This window comes from Cinclus cinclus, chromosome 6 (genome assembly GCF_963662255.1).
Source record: "Cinclus cinclus chromosome 6, bCinCin1.1, whole genome shotgun sequence".
Lineage (NCBI taxonomy): Eukaryota > Metazoa > Chordata > Aves > Passeriformes > Cinclidae > Cinclus > Cinclus cinclus.
The window spans coordinates 3,485,253-3,506,671 of NC_085051.1; the positions used below are offsets into that span (position 1 = coordinate 3,485,253).

Sequence of the window (21,419 nt, forward strand, 5' to 3'; positions counted from 1 at the left end):
ACCCCGGCCCTGTTGCAGCCTGGCAGTGATGCCAGCCCCAAACTGGCCCGCAGCGGGGCCGGCAGCAGGAACCCCCAGCATGTTCTTCTCAGCCACAGCCTGGCACAACTTCCTCAGCTCACGTGCATCTGGGGCATCCCTTCCTTCCTGCCTGATCCTGCCACCTTCCCCAAGCGCACGGCAGAGCTGCCCAGGCCAGAGCACTCACCTGGGCTCACCGTCCCGTGCCAGCCTCTCTCGGTGCTGCGCTCCTCACCTGGGCTCATCCTCCCCAGTCAGTGTGCCCAGGGCTGCTCCTGTCGGGGCAGTGTGCCAGCCTGAGCCCCTTGGCCAGTCCCCTGTGTTGTTTCCCGCATGGAGACAGTTACTGGCAAGGAAGATGTTGCAGCTTTGCCTCTTGGAAGATGAAGCTCTTGCCCCAGCAGGAGCTCCCGACCCGCACCACAGGTCCCTGCAGGCAGCAAAAAAACAGTGGTGAAAGCAGACCATACTTTTAAGGACTGCAGCCGACCCCTGTGGGCCATTACGTGCCCCTTTTCCCTGCAGTGCTTCAGAGGCTGGGTCACCCCCTGAGCTCCCCCCCCCGAAACCAAGGGCTGCAGCTTTCCAGGCAAACCAGAGCCCCCGGTGCCTCTCAGAAGCTTCTCCTGGGCAGGCTGGGCCCAGGGCTGGTGTAGAGGCTTTGCCTCCTGCCCTTCCCCACCTGCCCCTTTCCAGCCTGACCCGCACCTGGGGCTCTGCCTCCCTCCGCTGAGCCTGGCAGCAGGAACGGAGCTGGGCCGGGCCGGGCCGGGCCGGGCCGGGCTGCCCAGACAGGGCCTCTGCACAGCAAGGCACAGCTTGCCTGGAGACAGGGACACTCAGGAAAGCCTTCCCCAGACTCACCGAATTCCACGGCAATGCCAGGGGACTGCAATCGCCCCATCCTCTGCGGGAGCTCCATCGGGGGAGGCTCATTTTGGGGGGCTGGGCCGGGCAGCCTCCTCTGCAGCTTCCCCACAGCTGAATCTCTGCGAATAGGTTTGGAAAGCACCTCCTCAGATCCAAGGCCCGGAGCACGGCTCGGCTCCTTTCTCCCGCTCTCCTGCAGAATCAGCCCCAGGGCGGAGGGGGCGAGTCCCGAGCTGCCGGCACGGCCCCGACCCGGCTGCTGTTGCCACCCCGGCTGGGAGCCGCAGGCTCCGGGACAGCGCCGAGCTGCGAGAGCACGTACTCACCCCGGGCCCGAGCCCCGCAACACCTCTTCCATCCCCGCAGACATCCTAAGGCCTCTCCGTGCGCACAGCGCCGCCTGCAAAGGGCGGGGGGGAACCGGCTCCGGCACAGGAGCCCCGGCCCGGCTCCTTTATCAGCAGCGGCTCCGCCGCCCCAAGCACCAACCCCGACCGCACACCCGGGCAGCGTCCGGCACCCCGAGTTAGAGCCCAGACACCGCCGCGGGCAGCGGACACGCCGCTCCCGGAGCCCGGCCCGGCCCGGCCCGGCCCGGCCGCAGCACCCGGTACCGCAGCCGTGCCCCGAAGCGGCGGCCGGCTCCTCCTCGGCGCTGCTGCTGGGGGCGGTGGGGGCGGTCAGCGAGTGCCGAGCGGGGGAAGGCAGCGAGGGACGGGAGAGAGCGGGGAGAAAGGCGCTGTCTGCCTTTCGGAGCCAACTTGCCTAACTTGTCTGCGGACCGTCCCGGGCTTTTGCCTACAAAAATTCCAGATGGTCGAGGATTTCTCCCAGACCAAAGCTGCCCCCTCCTCCAAACCTGGCTGCCATCGTAGGGCCAAACGTGCCCTACAAAATGACATCTGCCAAGTGGGCTCTTGAGTTTGGCTTCCTGTGCAAAAGTGCCACATCTTTTAGTAACAATCATGTTGTCAAAATGTCCTTCTCTAGTTGAATTCAAAATATTTAAATCCAGGAAATGAGGGTGGTGAGTATGTTAGCAGGATGTCTTGATTAATATTTGTCTTCTAGAATAACTTTTCTTTCCTTATTTATTTTTGCAGAAGAAACATTTCTATTGCAGGGATCTGTGTATTATGGTATTAAAGTGCTATTTAAAATGCACCACAAACAACTCTCAGGTTTTGGCCAGATTCATTTTTCATCTTCACCATTCATTAGGCCTTTGTTTAATGCCTGAAGAGATTCACAATCCATTTCTTTTTTTTCACTGAAACAATTTGTTAGATGAGAATATCCCAGAGCAAAATCATTCTGAACAGGTTCACTCAAGAGCCTTTTGTGCTGCCCCAAGGAGGCATTTTCCCAAGTTTCTGTTCAGTTTTCTATTACCTGTTACATGAACAAAGGAGACTGTAATTCTGAATCCTCCAAAGGTGTCTCTGTTTCATCAGAGTGGAAGACAACAAGCATCACAGCAGAGGAGCTTAGAAAAGGTGCTGGCAGGGCAAATCCACAAGACTTGACTAAAAGTGAGAAAGCAAAGGCTCACCACAAATTAACAGGTACTTTTTAATCCTTCTCTCTTTCAAGTGGGTGCACAATATTCTGTATATTCCAGCTTTCGGACAGGAAGATAAAAAGTAACCATGACCAGGAGATAAGCAGTCTGAGGCTGAAGGACTGATCTGTTCCTGGCAGCCTGTCCCTATTCAGCAGTTTCCTCACCACAACAAGGAGTCTCTGGCATCATTTCAGAAACAGTCTGTTGCAGCACCCACAAACTTCATTGCAAATGAAACACCCCAGCTACCTGATTTTCCCTAATCTAAGCACCAGCTTCAAGCAAGTGCTGAAAATAGTTTTTTGGGATGGGCCTTCCTCTCATTAACTATAAGCCAAGTGGCAAAAACTACATGAGCAATGCTCTGGAGTAAAGAACAACTGGGCTGTGGAAAGATTTCTTATGTGCTTTGTGTGTGATCCTGTAGACCCAAATTACTGTGCTATGCATTTTCTTCACTGGGATTAATTCAGAACAGCATTTCACACAGAATTTAAACGCTCAAAAATGGTTCACTTCAATGTGGTTTTGCCTCTGTAACTTGAGAAGAATTAGCAATACCCGCAAGCATTTTTCAAGGTACTGAAACTAGTACCTATAACATTACCTGAGACTCTACAAGTAAGCTTTATTTACACTGGACAATAGGGCTAGTAAAAGTCATAAAAGAAATAGAACATCCCCAAAATAGAAAACCGAAAGTCAGACCAATTTCCTCCTCTTTTCCCACATCTTCATACACAGTCACAGCATCGTAGGAGCAATCTTCACTCTCTTCTACTTCAAAAGACTAGTATGTAAGCTTTGAATAAAAATAAAAGAGTGGACCTTGTTATGAAAATCACATGGAAAAAATGCAAATATCTACAAGGTCTTTAGGATCGTGAGTGATTCTGCAAGGTTTAGTTTCTGCAACATTCAGACCTCTCACAGGTGATACATAAATATTAAATTTTCTAGAAGAATCTATCATGATAAAATTTAACCCAGGAAATCCTATTTTACCATAACTATCAAATCTAAACCTGCCTTTTGGGATGGATAGTGATTCCTCTTGACTGCATCCAGCAGAATGATTCAGGCTCGTGTTGCTTGATCTTGTTTGTCCTTAGCTACATAATTTCTTGTTAACTCAGTGGTACCCATTTCTACCAGGTAGACACAAAAAAGATTCATGTTATACCTTGATTAGGTGGTCTTCTGGAGCACAGACAACCCACTGACATCCTGCCAGGTTGCTGCAGTGCTCTGGGTCGTGCATACTTTTCCAGCACTCCTTCTTCAAAAAGGACAGCCAGGGACTCACAGCCAGCATCTGGAAATCCAGGCACACAAAAGGGAAAGGAAGGAACCAGCTGGAAATGCTGCTGGAACAGGAATATCAGGAGTTCTTTTAAGACTCAGCAGGTGGCCCTTGGGCCCATCCTTAGGGATGATGAACTTCTGTGCACAGCAAAACCCAAAGCAATTCTCCATGACATGTTTTTAGCCTCAGCTGCCTCCCTCAAGGCCCCCCATGAAAGCATCATCCACACAGAAACACCACAGGAGCTTCCTCTTCTTTATTTTCTCCTGACTTTTTCTCCAGGTCCCCACCCAAGAGTGTAGGTAGGCACATTACTTGGCTTGAACTTACCAGAAAGGATATCTGGTGTAAGAGCTTTATAGGTAATGGAAAAACCAGTTCCGTAATCCTCATCATCAGAAAAAAATAATTCAGCCTCATGTTATTGGAGCCAATCAAAATAGGTAATGGAAGCTCTTCTCCACAGAATTTCCCTGAAAAATAACATTAGAAATAATCACAGTGTAAAGCCTTCAGTTACTTGAGAAAATGTGGACTATCTTTAATACTTAGCTATACAATTTTTAGGATGAAAAGGAAATTTCCTATTCATCCCTCTACTTCCCCTGTTAATCCATTAGCCCAAATAGATTTACACTATTAAAAATTGAAAATCATTGACACTGAAATCATTGACATTGAAATCATTCTCATTTCATCACAGAAATATGATACAGTTCCCTACCAGGAGTTTTCCAATCTCATCACCTCCTACACTCTTATTATTCTTTCATTTCAGATCCTCTGTCTCAACCAAGCAAACACAAGTGTAACAACCAACTACCACCACATCCTCACAGGGCACCTGTGCTGTTAGAATAAAGAGTCTGACAGGTTATAGATTTTAAAGGTCTTTTCCAAACTGAATGATTGTTTCAAAGAACAAGGGGACAAAAACTCACCCACGAGTCTGTCATCTTTTGGATAGACTGATAAGGAATCATAGCCACAGAACATTTCTGGCTCTGCATCCAAGTGGGAGAAATGAAGCCATATGTAATTCCCTTCTGGCACAAACAGAGTCCATAAACACAATCTGGAATAAGAAGTCAGTTCCCATTCACGAAAATGCAACCAAAACCTAGACTTGTATGAGGAGTATTCTCTAGGGGAAGACTGTTTTCTCTGCTTACTGGTGGTTTTGATAGAACTGTCCAGGCCTTCCAGGAAAATATAATTCCCCTTCTTTGCTGCAGAGTTTGCCATCCTTGCCTACAAAACGCTGCGAGTTAAAACATAATGGAAGGAATTAGGTTTGGCACATCTGCAAACAGCTGTTCCACCAAAAAATCTCAAACACCTGGAGGATACTGTGAGATAGGATTGCTCAGCTGCACTTTGTTTCTGCTGGCAGACTGATGCTGTGTCTCCTCCCTTGTATTTGGAATTATGGTAAATCAGCTTGAAATCCCATCATCTGGGAGCAAGAATGAAGCCCTGCCAATGGGGCCTCATTTTTTTTTTTTTTGTAAAACTGGCAGTGCTTGTTTTTTTTTTTTTTTACCTGAAAGAAACTCTTGGCTACATGAAGATTTCAGTACAAATAATATTCCATAAGGAAAAATGGATACCCCAGAGCGTAACAAAAGTGTTCATGGCAGCCCATCTGTAATAATGCCCTTGGTTATGTTACAGCAGGAGGTTTCTGCAACAGTTCAATGTTCTGGTAAAAATTACTTTAACAGAAGAAGCAGAAGCTTTCCTCTTCAGCCAAGTGTCAGCAGAAACACAAGACCACAAAAGTCATCTCCTCTTGACCTTCTGCTTGCAATAAGAGCAACATTTGTCAACAACCTTGTAAACACAAACGAATTTAAGGAGTCAAGTACTTACTAGGTTATTTCCCCTGCAGCATCCTTCCTTGGAAGGCCAGTAAAAACTTGTAAAAATGTTTTCAAAAAGGTTTCTTCCTTTATGAATTATATAAACAGCTTTTGGGGGCAGGGGTGAGGGGGAGGCTTTTTATGCTCTGACACGAACAGAAGACACTGGAGAAAAGTAATGTACTCACCTGTGGAGCTTTTCACTTTCAGATCTAATAAAGGAGGGATAGGGAAGGGGGAGGAAAAAGAATAATAAATTACTGTAGTTTCATATTCACAATTTACTTTTGTCCATGTGAAATGACAATTCTGTACAGCTGGCACTGAGGCAAATCCCAGTGCTTTTTGGGGACACAGTGCCTACAATAAACTGGGGCTTGGAATCAAAACAAAATTGCAAGTTCAGGCAATGCTTATGTTGGAATAAACAGTTCTGGAGTAGCCACTACCAGAATGAACCATGCTTTGACAGGGTACTACTCAGTCTGAGCAGCACTTTTTCAGAAGCTAAACACTTTTCATTTTTCTCTGACACATTATGGGGGCTCCTTCTTTGAATCACCAGTTGAAGATGGTTTCTAATAGGAAATTTTGTTTTTCCCCTCCCAGTTTTTTTTTCCTCTCACTGACTCTTAAATCAGCCCTCCCTCAGTTTTTCAGTTCTCTGTGTAAGTTTTAACACAGTCTCCAAAACCCTTTAACAAAATTTGCCCAAACTAGAAAAAAAATATCAATTTGGTTTCTTATTACTCTCAGTAAAGTTCACCCCTGCTGTTTTTGTCTCCAGCTCCATGACTTTAGCAGTGGTGCCTGATGGTCACACACTGTTCCCCAGCACAGAGGGAATTCATGGCCTTGTGGGAAGAGTGAGCAAAAGCACTTCAGAGCATGACTTGTCCCCGTGTTGTCGGATGTCTGATCCAACATGTTTTAGTTGAGAAACATGACAAGTGACTTCAAAGAAGTGCACATGGAACCTCTGATACTTTCAACTGGTGGATTTCCACTAAAAAAAAAAAAAAGAATAAAGATCCATTAAACATGCTAACTGGCTAGCTGCATAAAAGGAAAAACAAACAAAAAAAAATTATAAAGAGTCCAGGTAGGAGGAAAAGTGGAAGAGAAGCAAACATTTACAATGCTGTCAATTTGGTTTTGACAGCTGCCAGTCAGTACTACACACTTCAAGGGATTATGAAATGCTGCAGTGCTTTGACAAGAAATCATAGAAGTGCTGTATCCTGAAACCAGCTAAAACTAAACCAAATGTTCCAAGACAGAAGATTTGTCACAGGGGAGGAGTGCGTTACTGTGGAGACTCCATTGCCAGCACTCGTGTTCTCCTGAACCCAGGACCACCCTGAGGTCTGTGAATATTCCTGGGGATCCTCTTTTGGAATCTCTCTTCTCCTTGTTCCTCATCCAGCCATGGGCACATCCCATCCCCCAGGAGAAGACTCCAGCAAGGGTCCAGGCCCCGTGCTTGCCTCGACACAACAGGGGACCTCTGGAATCTCCCTGGAAAAAAGCCCGGCAAAATCCCAGAGCTTGTACAGCTGAGCAAGCCCTAAAGAGTTTATTGAGGTCTCTTTTGTGCCTTACTAAATCCTGCAACACAGGGAACAGCTGTTTTTAAAAAGAGCTGTGAAGACACACAGGTTTTGGGGTGTTCAGTCAGGATCAGCAGGAAGGGGAGAGACAGATTAATTCCCTCATGGATTCATCTCTGATGTGCTTGAGCATGTAAAAAAAGAGTGAGGAACAATCACTTAACCTTTATCCCACTTCCTTTCCTTCCTGTAATCCAGTTATTTCTAATTTCATCCTCAGGATCGTTCCAACAGTAATTAATTTATCAAGTGTTCTGAAGTTAGAAAGCCCTAAGCATTATTGCATTGGGGTACATTGCAAAATTGCTCTCAGGAACCTGTCCTACAACCCATACAGTAATTAATATGGAATCATGTCATTAAGTGCATTGCCCCATTGGGAACTTTTGAAAGAATTCCTACACCCAAACCTCCCAATTTAGAGTGAATTTGTTTACTTTGGCTCAGAGCTGCTGAGAAGCACTCCTGGGCATACGGGGCCCTTTGTTCAGCTGACCCGGCAGGCATCTCTTCCTCCATCTGGAAATCCAGCACACGTGATGGTGTCACCTTGGGTGGGTTTCTTCAAAGCTGACAGTGCTCTTGAACACTCTGTGCTGTTTAGGATTGGGAGATTGACAAGAGCTGAGGGAGCCATTCAACTGAAACACAAATCAGTGTCAATAAGAAAAGCTGGAAGGTAAACATTGTCACTGTAAACACACCACAAAAACCAGTTGGAAACTTGCTCCAAGCCGTGTTATGGTTACAAGCATGGTTTGGCAAACATCCAGGTTTTTGTACGTAAACTTGAAAAAATTCCCAAATGTTTCCAATTTCGAATGCTGGTCTAGATTTTGTGATTACCCATTTTGAAGTAATTCACAGGTAGACATAGAAGCAAAATCCTATTTTGACACTACAGTTCTTAAGGCCAGTTGAAAGTTACTTTTGGTCTGGCTCTGACCTGTGCAATAAAGCACTTAGTTTCAGAAAAAAAGAAAATAATAATGTGAGTGGCTTACTTTCATTTAAACAGCCCCAGCCACAAGCAGTGCAGATATATCCTGCTTCAAACTTTTCACCTGGCTGAGGAAGACATGCTGGCAAAACTGATGCACCTGCCACACAGGGACATTAATTTTATTGGTAAGTATTTGAAGGAACAATTTCAAAAAGCTTCCCTTAGAAATGTTGTAGGCTTTTTAATAAAAAGAAAAATGTTATTTTTGTGGAATCTGCAAAATTAATCTCATATTGACAATTAATCTTCCGCATGCAAAGAACAATAACTTTTTCTTCATGGACAAGAAGATCACAGCTAACTCTGGCCTTACTGAAGTTGAAGGTGCCATCCAGCTTCAGAAGGGCAATATCATAGTTCATTGGAGTCCTGGGGTCAAACTTGGGGTGCTGGATGGAAGATTTGACAGGCAGTGTCTGCTCACTGTTCTCCCTGAGCCCCAAATCGTGCTTTTCTGCAGTGGCATGCAAGTGTTGCAGTAGGTTCTCGTGGAACAGAAAAATTAAATTAATTAATTAAAAAAATTAAATTAATCAGCTGCTCAATCTTCAATGTGAAAGGGAAAAAAAATGAGTTGTTTTTAAACAGAGAAGCTATTATTTCTGATACGCAATATCTTTTAGCTTCAGATTTTAGAGCACTCAAGATGTACTTAAGTCAGCATGAGCTGAGTAAGCCCTGTAAGTAGGAATTGGGAGATGAAAAGGACTGAGAAGAAAAATCCTTTTGCTGCAGACCTGACCATGGTTTGGTGGTCCACTAAGGAACCAGGTCCTCTTGCTGTGTTTAAAAGTGCTCAGCCACATTTCTTTTTAAAGGAGGAGGGAAGATTTGGTACAGAAGTACCAAATAAATAAAATCATCTCTCTAGGATCCTGAGTTTATTTTAAAAACCATAAAACCACAGTGAATCCTGTGGTTTAAGGTTCCTAGTACCAGACCAGGAGTGCAGCAAGGGAACACAAAAGCAATGAGTATAAACGTTTTTATTCTGCTTCAAATTATTTTTTTTACATAGACTTCCAAAATCAGTCTTTGTCAGTCCCTGTAAGTTTATTTATTAAACTTTTTTTGAGGTGTTCAAAGTGGTTTTTCTCCCTTTCTATTAAAGTATGGAAAATAATGAATAGAAGTTAAAGGGTAGCACCTGTAAGTAAGCACCACAAGGAGATGCTACAGCACACACACATTTCCAATCCATGTTTTCCTGCACCTGCAGCCTGCTCCTGAAATATCCCATCCATACCTGTCCTGGGTGCAGTGAGCTGCTGTGACCACCCACTGAGCAGAAACGGTGGTGCCTCCACAGAAATGCTTTTGCCTTCTCTGCAGGGACACCTGCAGCATTTAAAGAAGACACATTAAGAAAAATCTTTGTGTCTTCTCTGACTGCCTTTGGGGAAGAACAGGGAGAGCACACCCGGGTACTCTCTGAGGAGTGACACAGCCTAAGCACTGCTGCATTCCCAACTTGCTGCATCCCAGAAACCTGGGATTTTTGAGCTTTCTGTGCTTTCTGGCACTGACCCCCTGGTGAACATTGCTTTTGACTTGAGGCCTTGGAGAAGGCTTCCAAATTTGAGTGATGGAATTAAAGTCATGGGTGTGTAGTTAAATAGAAGTGTGTGATTTCACGTGTTGATAAATAAAACAAAAATCATAAACAAAGGCTTATCAGGAAGCAGGAGGGGTTCTGAGTCCTCTCCCCCTGTTTCATTGCTTTCCTTAAAAGCAGGCTGGAGTTCAACAATACATTATTATAGAACAGCTTGGGTTGGAGGGCACCTTAAAGACCCAATCCTCCCTGCCCTTCCAGTGGACCAGTTTCCTCAGAGTCCCATCCAGCCTGGCCTTGGACACTTCCAGGGATGGAGCAGCCACAGCTTCCCTTTGTCTCATCACAGTAAAGAATTTTTTCCTCATATCCAATCTAAACCTACTCTCTTTCAGCTTGAAGCCATTCCCTCTGTTCTATCCCCCACTGCTCTGGTAAAAAAGTTCCTCTCCAACTCTTTTGTGGGCTCCCTTCAGGTACTGGAAGGCTGCAACAAGGTCTCCCCAAACCCTTTGCTCGTCCAGGGCTTTGTTTTGCAGATAAAATCACATTTTCTTGTACAAACCTGCCATGGATGTGAGCCTTGCTTCACCTGGTTTCCCCCAACAATCCGAGAGAAAAGGGCAAAATAATTCCACGGGCTGGTCTCTTGGACTTTCTGCCCACTCTTAGGATCTGAGGGGGAAAAGAAGGAAGCATTCATTCTGGATTCAAGTTTTATTTCTGTTTTGGTAACATGGGATTGGAAGGCATGGCCTGGTGCAAAATTTAGCCTCTCTGCCATGTCAGGAAACAGATCTTGTAATTCCTGATACAAGCTGCCCAGGCTAAAGCTAAACTGGTCTAAGAAAAACATGTGCAGATATTCTCTTTCAAGCAAGTTTTGGAATTATTTTGCAACTAAATCACTGTTTCATTATCAATTTCAGAAATCTCTTTACACTCAGCATTTGTACTGGAAATGCTTTTGGCAAACAGAGTCAAAATGCACAGCACACAATAGACCTTGATGACCAACAGCAGTGGCTGGATTTCTCCAGAACATCTATAACCATGCCAAATTTACTTCTTAACTCACTGTTAACATCATCTGCCTTGCCTGAGTGAAGCTGATAATCTTTATGTGTTTCTCAAGGAGAATATTTATAGAAACAATTATCTGCAGTGATAATTATTCATTTTGGTTGTATTTTAAGGAAGACAGAAGCAAAGCAACCAGTTCTGCCAGGCAGCAAATTGTAAAAGAGGAGTTCTTTGTAGTGCACTTCCCAAACCCAACAGTGGTCACCATTTTATCTTTTTTTCCTTAAAGATGAAGACTTCAATGAAAACTCTTTGAAAGCACACCTCTAGTAGATTTTACTGCAGATGTTAAACTCCGTTTTGAAAAATGTAGCATCCATAATCATGGACCATTTTGTTGTTGTTCTGGCAGATAGGAGGGTGCATTCAAAGGATGGAGGACCAGCACTTGCACAAATTGTCTGGGAAATGTGGAATTCTCCAACCTACCAAATGAATCCAACATCTACAAAAAAGGGGTTTGCTGTCACCTCAGGATTAGCATGGCTGATTACAGTGACACAATTATGCTGACACAATGCTACTTACACAGTTTTTTAATAAAAAACACTCTATATAGAAATGAGCCTGTTCATTCATCTGATTTTTTCCATTCTTCCTTCCCTAATTATCACTCCACACACCTTTTTCCCCTTGTGCAAAGAAACAAGAGCAGGAGAAAGAGGAAACAGAAAAAAAAATAAAAAGAAAAAACTGATTTGTGTTTTACCAGAAAAAATTTGGTACTTGGCAAATGGGAATAAATAAATAAATAAATAAAATCAGATTCACAAAATAAGATTTTTTTTTTCTTTCAGCATTGAATAGTTCTATCCTCCTATGCAAGATTAATTTAAGCACGATAACTTAATTTTCTTATTAATATTATACCAAACTACTGTTATTATCTGTGTTTTGACAAACTCTGAAAGTCCCTATGCTTTGCAATTTTTAATCCAAAGAGATTCCTGACTGCTTTACAGGCTGCTGGTTTCCATTCTTGTTTTCTACACATTAATACATCTTCATGAAGGAAGCAGGAACAATTGCTATCATTACTTGTTCCAAAAATTTTTAAGATATATGATTTTAAGATACAAGACAGCAGAAGGGAGAACCTGCTGTATTCTGTTTGCACCCCGTGGGTATCATGACAAATCATGACCTTGATGCAAATTTGAAAGTATTTAATTTTCTTTATTTAATCATAAATTATGCTTAACATTATTTGCTCTGAATCATCAAGGAATCAGGCAAAATTAGTAAGAATTACTCATGGAAAGACAACTTTCCTATAGAGAACTTAGAGGGTGAAACCCTGATTTCAGCACTGCCTCCCAAGCTTGTCACTGCCTTAGACCAGAACCAGGAGGACTTAAAACTGTTGGAAAAGAAGTGGAATTTCCCTGCTGTCTTTCTGCAGAGCAGCTGGCTCAGCACAGAGCTCTGTGGCACAGACCAGCCCCAGCAGCAGCAGCTGCAGCTCGCTGGTGAAAGGCACATCCTGGGGCTGGCTGAAAAATCCCAGAGTTTGTGACACAGAGAGGGAAACCCAGCCCCAAGCCCTGTCCTGCAGGGCAGCAATAGCTCCTGGAAGGAGAAGTTACTCATTAGTCCAGCCACAAGCACTTACCTCCACTAAAGAGTTTTCCAAATTTAATAGAACATGGTTCTTTTACACACAGCATCACTGAAGGCTTTGCTGTAAAATACTGAAATCCTCCCTGAAACTACTTTTTTTTTTTTTTTGAGGCAAAATGAATTTATCATGGCATGCTTTGCTAGCAACACTTACCCAGGCAGACGTACACATGAAAATAGAACTCACATGAAGAGAATATCAGTTGCTTTTCACAGAAATTCAACAATTTCTACAGCTTTTGAGGAGGCAACACTTTGTATTTCCTGCACAGTTTATATTTAGCCAGTATTACAAACCTGAGAACCGCACCACAAGTTTATAATGTTGTTGGCAGCATGCTCAGTGTTTTATTGTTTGGCCAGGGATTTCCAATAACAATCCCCCCACAATCCACCACCGGTGATGACCCCAACAATCATTTATGTGTTTATTCAGTTCTAGTTTTTCATTCTTTCCCCTGCCAGTCAAAGGATAACAAACCCCAGCTTTTCTTCTGAATATGCAATTTTTAAAGAACTGAATATAAACCCTGTCCTAGAAACTTTGAGTCGCAGTTGGTTTGTTTTGTATTTTTTCTGTTATAAATACAGAATTTATTAGGAGTGCAGTTTCCCTACTAGTCCTGAGGAAATCTCAATTTCTGCAGTTTCTGAAACCTGTATCACCAACATCATTCCAGGTCTACTGAAAAACTTCTGAAAGCTTCTTTCCTTCAGGGATTCATTTGTATTTTGTAGGGAAAAAACAAACTCTCCAGATCCCCAAACCAATCCCATGCACAGCAGAGCTAAGTGCTCATCCACCACAACAGAATGTCATAAAAACAAGAATAAACAATCCCTGCAGTTGTGAGCAATGCTACTTGAGCCACGGATGTGGAACAGAAACATCCTGCCCATGGACAGACAGAGAAACAATCATCACATTCCAGTTTCTCACAGAGAGGCATCACTTTCTGTGCAGAATCAAAAAATACAGCCAGAAAAAGCACAGAGGGGCACATCCTGACCAGCCCCACTCCTGACCAGTCCCATCCCTGACCAGCCCCACTCCTGACCAGTCCCACTCCTGACCAGTCCCACTCCTGACCAGTCCCACTCCTGACCGGTCCCATTCCTGACCAGCCCCACTCCTGACCAGTCCCATCCCTGACCAGTCCCACTCCTGACCAGCCCCATCCCTGACCAGCCCCATTCCTGACCAGTCCCATCCCTGACCAGCCCCACTCCTGACCAGTCCCACTCCTGACCAGTCCCATCCCTGACCAGTCCCACTCCTGACCAGCCCCATCCCTGACCAGTCCCATTCCTGACCAGCCCCATCCCTGACCAGTCCCACTCCTGACCAGTCCCATCCCTGACCAGTCCCATTCCTGACCAGCCCCACTCCTGACCAGTCCCATCCCTGACCAGTCCCATTCCTGACCAGCCCCATCCCTGACCAGCCCCACTCCTGACCAGCCCCATCCCTGACCAGCCCCATCCCTGACCAGCCCCACTCCTGACCAGTCCCATTCCTGACCAGCCCCACTCCTGACCAGTCCCATTCCTGACCAGCCCCACTCCTGACCAGTCCCATCCCTGACCAGTCCCATTCCTGACCAGCCCCATCCCTGACCAGCCCCATTCCTGACCAGCCCCACTCCTGACCAGTCCCATCCCTGACCAGTCCCATCCCTGACCAGTCCCATTCCTGACCAGTCCCACTCCTGACCAGTCCCATTCCTGACCAGTCCCACACCTGACCAGTCCCACACCTGACCAGCCCCATCCCTGACCAGCCCCACTCCTGACCAGCCCCATCCCTGACCAGCCCCATCCCTGACCAGTCCCATTCCTGACCAGCCCCATCCCTGACCAGCCCCATCCCTGACCAGCCCCACTCCTGACCAGTCCCATTCCTGACCAGCCCCATCCCTGACCAGCCCCACTCCTGACCAGCCCCATCCCTGACCAGCCCCATCCCTGACCAGTCCCATTCCTGACCAGCCCCATCCCTGACCAGCCCCACTCCTGACCAGCCCCATCCCTGACCAGCCCCATCCCTGACCAGTCCCATTCCTGACCAGCCCCATCCCTGACCAGCCCCACTCCTGACCAGTCCCATCCCTGACCAGCCCCACTCCTGACCAGTCCCATCCCTGACCAGCCCCATCCCTGACCAGCCCCACTCCTGACCAGTCCCATCCCTGACCAGTCCCATCCCTGACCAGTCCCATTCCTGACCAGTCCCACTCCTGACCAGTCCCATTCCTGACCAGTCCCACACCTGACCAGCCCCATCCCTGACCAGCCCCACTCCTGACCAGCCCCATCCCTGACCAGCCCCATCCCTGACCAGTCCCATTCCTGACCAGCCCCATCCCTGACCAGCCCCATCCCTGACCAGCCCCACTCCTGACCAGTCCCATTCCTGACCAGCCCCATCCCTGACCAGCCCCACTCCTGACCAGCCCCATCCCTGACCAGTCCCACTCCTGACCAGTCCCATCCCTGACCAGTCCCACTCCTGACCAGCCCCACTCCTGACCAGTCCCACTCCTGACCAGCCCCACTCCTGACCAGTCCCATTCCTGACCAGCCCCATTCCTGACCAGCCCCACTCCTGACCAGCCCCATTCCTGACCAGCCCCACTCCTGACCAGTCCCATTCCTGACCAGCCCCATTCCTGACCAGCCCCACTCCTGACCAGTCCCATCCCTGACCAGTCCCATCCCTGACCAGCCCCATCCCTGACCAGTCCCATTCCTGACCAGCCCCACTCCTGACCAGTCCCATTCCTGACCAGTCCCATTCCTGACCAGCCCCACTCCTGACCAGTCCCATTCCTGACCAGCCCCATTCCTGACCAGCCCCACTCCTGACCAGTCCCATCCCTGACCAGTCCCATCCCTGACCAGCCCCATCCCTGACCAGTCCCATTCCTGACCAGCCCCACTCCTGACCAGTCCCATTCCTGACCAGTCCCATTCCTGACCAGCCCCACTCCTGACCAGTCCCACTCCTGACCATTCCCACTCCTGACCAGTCCCATCCCTGACCAGCCCCATCCCTGACCAGCCCCATCCCTGACCAGTCCCATCCCTGACCAGTCCCATTCCTGACCAGCCCCACTCCTGACCAGCCCCACTCCTGACCAGTCCCATTCCTGACCAGCCCCACTCCTGACCAGTCCCATTCCTGACCAGTCCCACTCCTGACCTGCCCCACTCCTGGCCACAGGCAAATGTCAAATCTCAGGACTTGGTCTCCATCCACACTTTTGTTCTGAATCTCAGTGCAGAGCTGGCTCTGTGTCCCAAACCTTTGCAGTAAGAACACCAAATCCATTAAATCCCTGACTGTCCCAGCCATGTTTTAGCAGGGTGAGCCTGTTCCTGCTGGTCCCAGAAAATGGCACTAAACGAGGCTACTCAGCCTGTGCTGTCCCTTCTTCTGCTGTGCACTGGGCCATGAAATGCTGGTGAACCAAAGCGTGCTCCGTGCTGTAGAAGTGTGCACAGCTCCTCCTTGCCATGAGGTCGTTTAAAAATAATCATGCACACATCCAAATAGGTTTCAGCCCAAGAGAAAGCAAAGAATCCTGATAATACTCATAATCAGATCCCTCCAGTTGCTTTTTCTGCTGGCTTTGAGGGGTTTTTACAGGAGCCAAGGGCAGCTGGGAGGGGACACAGGCTGCACTGGGTCAGTGCACCACTGAGATGGCCCAGCTGCAGGACAGAGAAAGTTGAGTTCTTGCTAGAAAAGCCTCTTTGTGTTGCTGCTGCTGTCCAAGGAGGATGAAAGGTGGAAAATGTATTTACCCAGTGAGAATGTGAAGTTTAAGAGAAGAGGGAACAAGGAATGAAGGGTACAATGAGCAGCAAATGCTAGTTAGTAATTAACCAGTAGAAGATCAGTAGAAAAAACAAGATTTAAATGGGACTGGTTTTTGTTGGGTTTGGTTGTGGTTTGTTTTTTTTTTAAATACAATGAATTGTGGTTTTGAGGGTCACTGGTCACATCCTAACAGTTTGCAAGGTCCCTGCTGGAAAATTGGAAAATCTCTTAAGTTCAATAAAATTCATATACTAAACAAGATATAATGTCTTGAAATACTAAACTTCATTAATCTTATAATTCATGTACTCTAGTTCTGAATCCAATGGTTCTTAACTGAAAGCAGATTTGTTTTAATATGGACTTAATGTATTTATGTTTGGATAGTTGGTCAGGAATTTTGATTTTTCCAACAAACTTACTGTTCACCAGTTTTAACCTATTGTAATTCCAATGACTTCAAGTTTGCTGTGGCAAAAACAATCAAGCCTAATTCTCAAGGTAAGCCCATTATTGCCTATCATTTCCCCAAAAGTTTATGAAAGATCCTGAATGGCACCAGCAAAAAGCTCACCTCAGTTTTATTATGCTTTAAAAGCCATCCTCACCTTGAGAGAGGGGAGCTTGGCATTCACTTTTTTCAGTCAGAGCCTTCATGTTACTTCAAAGATCAATAAATTGAAAAGCTGAGAGAATTAGGGATTCTCAGTTCTTAAAATCACAACATTAAGTACCTCTGCAATTCCCAACCATGCTTCTCCCTCTCCTTTATTTGTGACAAAGTCACATCTCAAAGCAGTACTATGCTACATCTTCACTTGGGATTTTTGTACTTTTTTTGGGATTCATGTACTTTTTTTGGGATTCATGTACTTTCTTAGACCAGCAGAGATCACTGATAAATATACCTGACTTGCAAAAGACAAACTACAAGATTTCAGCTCAATATTCCCTCATGAATCCTAGCTAATCTAGTCTCCTAGTTGATGATTCTAGCTAGGTATGGGTAAAAAAAATGGTGAAAAAAGACCTGCAGACTAAAACTTTGTAGTAACAATGCTCACTGTGCTATCAATTCATATCCACGATTTTTCAGTCACCCAAGCCTTTTTTTGGGGAGCAAATTGTTTGCCTGAAAATGAAGGAGTATTCATAACAAGGTCAGAGACAGAAGTTTTAAGCCATTATAATTTAGAACCTATTTAATTCCATCTATTAATAAAAACAGTGCTGACAAGTGCCTGTTTCTGTACCAAAGCCAAAAACCAAGAGGCAAATCCTTGACAAGTGACCCAAAATGACTGATGTGGGTTCTCACAGTGCTTGCAGATTCTTGATTTAAATCAACCCAAAATTAGGCTGCTCCCCAGAGGGCAGCTGTGCCCCATCTCCCATGGAAAGGTTGCTGCCTTTCCTCTTGTGCCAGTCCCAGCCCTGGCCAGGCTCCGTGGAGACCTGAGCTTGTTTTATGTAGCTGGATTGGTTTCTTCACCAAAGCTTTTAACCAAAAACTGAATGCCAGTGCCAATGCAAAGGAATGAATACATGCCCTGGACATGACAGCCCATTCCTTTCACACGTTGCCCCCACTTACAATTTAAAGCATCGAAATCCATCATGAAGCTTTGGCCAGGCTTGGACACAGCACTGTCCTAAGAGCAGATCCAGAATTTTCAGCTCTGTTCCTAGCTTTGTGACCAGCTTGTGTTCCAAGCTCCTGCCTAGTTCTGGTGAATAAACATGTCTCAGTCGAGTATTCTGCAATGTTAAGGGGTCCCCTATCACACTCCAGGGATGAGGAAATCCCTTTTCTTCAGGGGGTGAAGATCCCTGAAAGGGCACAGTATCTTTACAGGCTTTTAGCAGAAGTTAAAAGTGACCCAGTGACTCTGGAGTTTAAAGAGGAAAAGTTGCTCCCACCCCTGCAGAGCCTAGGTCTGCTCCACATCCTCCCAGGTATTAGTCAGCCTCATGGATCAGGTTGTCCTGGATGCAGAGGACTTGGTGAGACTTTGAACACTTCCTCTGATGCCCTAGGTTTCAGCTTTCATATTTTCCAGATTCTGTACTGCATTGGGGTGTGACTCTGAACTTCACATCAAGGGTCAGCAAGTTCTCCTCACAGCTCAGTCACACAAAACAATCCTTTTCCAGCCCCAGAACCAAGGACACCACTGCAGCTTCAGCCCCAAAAAGTGCAAAGGGCAGAGAATTGAGGAGAGAATCTGGGAGGCTGGGACTGCAGAGCCTGGAGCTGGAATTGGACAATGAACCCCAATATGGGAATGGACCAAAACTTATAAAAGTTTTTGAAAAGTTTGTGAAAACTCATGACGCACCATCTATCCTGGCTGTAGCTGTGGCCAAGCTCTTGCACTGCCCAAGGTGAATCTTTTGAAGGCCTTTTAATAAATCCCAACTTTATTCCTTTAACTCTGTCCAGCCTCTGTTCCAGGCAGCCTCTCCAGGCATCACCTCCCTCACTGTGTTCCCATCATAGCCCACCCCAAAACTGAAAGGGCTGAGGGTTCTTGCCTCAGAGAGACACTGAGTTGTGTTTTATTGCCTCCAATTAACTCAGGCAAGGACTCAGAGGGAGCAGTAAAACTGAAAGGTTGGCTTTTGGTAATGTTTTCACTCCAGCTCTGTACACACTCCTAAATTCTCCAGCTGGCCCATCAGGGTACAGAACAAAGTGCACAATGGCAAGACTGTCCAAAAGAGCACTTGAGGCAATAAGAACCTGCAGGAAACCCCCCCAAGAAACTGCTTCCCAGAACATTTGTTCTTTAATTCAGGATTTTGGATATGCATCAAGAAAGTAAATAAATAAATAAATACATACATAAAGAAATAAAAAGAGGAGCTGAATTTTAAGACAAAATACACTTTTTCATCCTGCAACAATCAATGGTTGATGTACAAGCCAAAAGTAACAGGTAATCAAGAATTAAAAGAAGTGTCAGCTGCTGGCCTGTTCCCACTTTTCACTGCAGCTGCATTTTTCCATTTTCCAGTATATGACAATTATAGATACAGGCTCAGTTGCTTACATCTGTGATGAGCAATTTTCCTTTTGTAGCTAAGCCTTCTCCCAGACAGAGATTTTACCTTTCAAAGCAAACAAGACCAAAACCAAACAAGGTGAACAATGTCAACAAATGCAGAAATACTGCAGGCAATGGAAAACACAATTCAATGAGATACCAGCCAAAGCTTCCCTTGGATGGAGTCCAGCCTTAAACTGATTAATTGGGAAAGGACAAACGGAGGAAGAGAGAGGGAACAAAATTGTGCTCAGCTTAAGCATTTGACCTGAATATCTCAAAATATTTTGTAAGGACAGATCAATGCTAATGATTTTCAGCTGAGATTTGGCAAATGGATTAAACAAATCAGTAACAGTCAGAAGCAAGTTGGTCACTTAACTCTCAGCTTATTCCCACTGGGAAAATTTTGTGAAATGCAAAGTCTTAAATAGCACAGTGGCAGCTCCTCAAGGTAAATATAAATAAAAAATAATAAATCCAGTACATCACCTGATTTTTGGAGAGCAGAGTGAATACATTTCACTTTTAACATGGGGTAAAGATTTTCAGTATTACAGTGCTTCCAGAATATGCTCAAAATACATAAATACACCATCTCAGGCAGGCAGCAGTGAGGTGAATTCTTGCAGACTTAAAAAAAACATACTTTAAAATATATTACATCAGGCTGGCTCTGCTGTCAGTCATGTCTGCACTTCACACCAAGAACAGGAGGTGAAAGGGGAGAGCTCCAGGTGACTCCAGGTATCCCTGCACAGCCTGTTTCACTCTGCCCTGGTCTCACTGTGGGTCCCTCTGCCTTGCTGGGAGATGGAGCTGAGTCCAAAGAGCAGGAAGAGATGAATGACCTGTCAAACCAGCTTAAAAGTCCAGGAGGAGGAATTCCAGGAGTAGTCCATGTATTTGCTCTTGATGAGCCAAGTGAGACCAGCTCCCCCATCCCAGGAACCTGGCCCAGGGTCTGTCTGCTCTTTTCCAGGCTCGGTCTCCATGGATAAATCACTTATTTTCAGGACCTGCAATCAAACACAATCAAGGGCAGACTCACAGCCCTCAGCTACTGGGAGACCAAGCCAGAAAGGAAGAGAGAGCACTGAAGAAGTAGCCTGTCATAAAGCTATTTATGTTTTGCCAAAACTGTAGAAAGGTGGATTTAAAACTCTTTAAATTCAGGGTATTTCCAGGCTGAAATCTAAGGAGTGGGTTTGGGTTTGTAAAAGACTTCAAGATGCACATTTCCCACTTTTAAACATGGAAATGGAGACACTGAGAACAAGGGAGACAGAGGGGGGGACTGAAAAAAAAGTTCAAATCAGAACTTTGTCCTTCTGCTCCTGATGCTCCAGGAGCAATGTGAGAGTGTGGGAAGCACCAGCAAAGCACAAAGGGCTGTTCCAGAGAGACAGGGAAAGCCAGGCCAAACAGGATAAATGAGCAAGGATGGGGCATTCCATTATTCCCTTAATTTTCAATGAAAATACAGCCAGTAGCAGGATCCCCTGCACTGACATTTATCCTGCCAGAGGGATACTGAGGGATACTGCCCTGGAAAAGACAGGAGCACTGTTCTGTCCTTTCTGTTCTGTTCCAGCTCTGCCATCAGATGGCAGAACATCCCCAGTTCTGCCACGGACAGAGCTGTGCTAACATCCCATTATTTGGTTTATTAACACCCGTGCCAGCAGCTGTAATATCAACACGAATCGTTTTCCCTCTGTACTGCATGACAAAACTCATTCAAATGCAGTGAGATGTTTAAAGGTTTGGTTCACAATCTTTTCAAGGCTCTGTAGAAATTAATTTCAGCCTGTTTTCATGGTTGCAGGGAAAGCTTAAGGAAAACTGAGGCATCTGCAAGGTTCTCTGCCCATAATGAGGAAACACATGGTGCACATCAGTGACACTCAGCCAGCACAGGTCTTCTTGCTGCAGGGTTTTTGCCTGATTTTGCCCATTTTGTGGTCATTCTCAGTGTTGAGAGTACAAGGGGCAGGAATTGGCAAACCTTTTCTGCCCCACAGCAAACCTGAGCAGGACTCACCCTTGTACCAG

The 21,419-nt window shown here is 45.8% G+C and overlaps 1 protein-coding gene across 1 annotated transcript; it reads right to left on the reverse strand.

Annotated features, from left to right (window-relative positions):
* Positions 1-1,092: 1,092 nt before the first annotated feature.
* On the reverse strand, positions 1,093-15,401 carry LOC134044962 (ovochymase-2-like). The gene is given in 21 exon segments (XM_062494500.1): positions 1,093-1,638; positions 1,853-1,904; positions 2,286-2,329; positions 2,332-2,417; positions 3,164-3,257; positions 3,639-3,719; positions 3,721-3,770; positions 4,092-4,167; positions 4,170-4,234; positions 4,703-4,836; positions 4,934-5,012; positions 5,812-5,835; positions 6,951-6,979; positions 6,981-7,141; positions 7,730-7,874; positions 8,234-8,333; positions 8,550-8,721; positions 9,425-9,574; positions 10,357-10,466; positions 12,264-12,443; positions 15,233-15,401. Coding segments are annotated over 21 exon segments (2,547 nt in total).
* Positions 15,402-21,419: the final 6,018 nt, after the last annotated feature.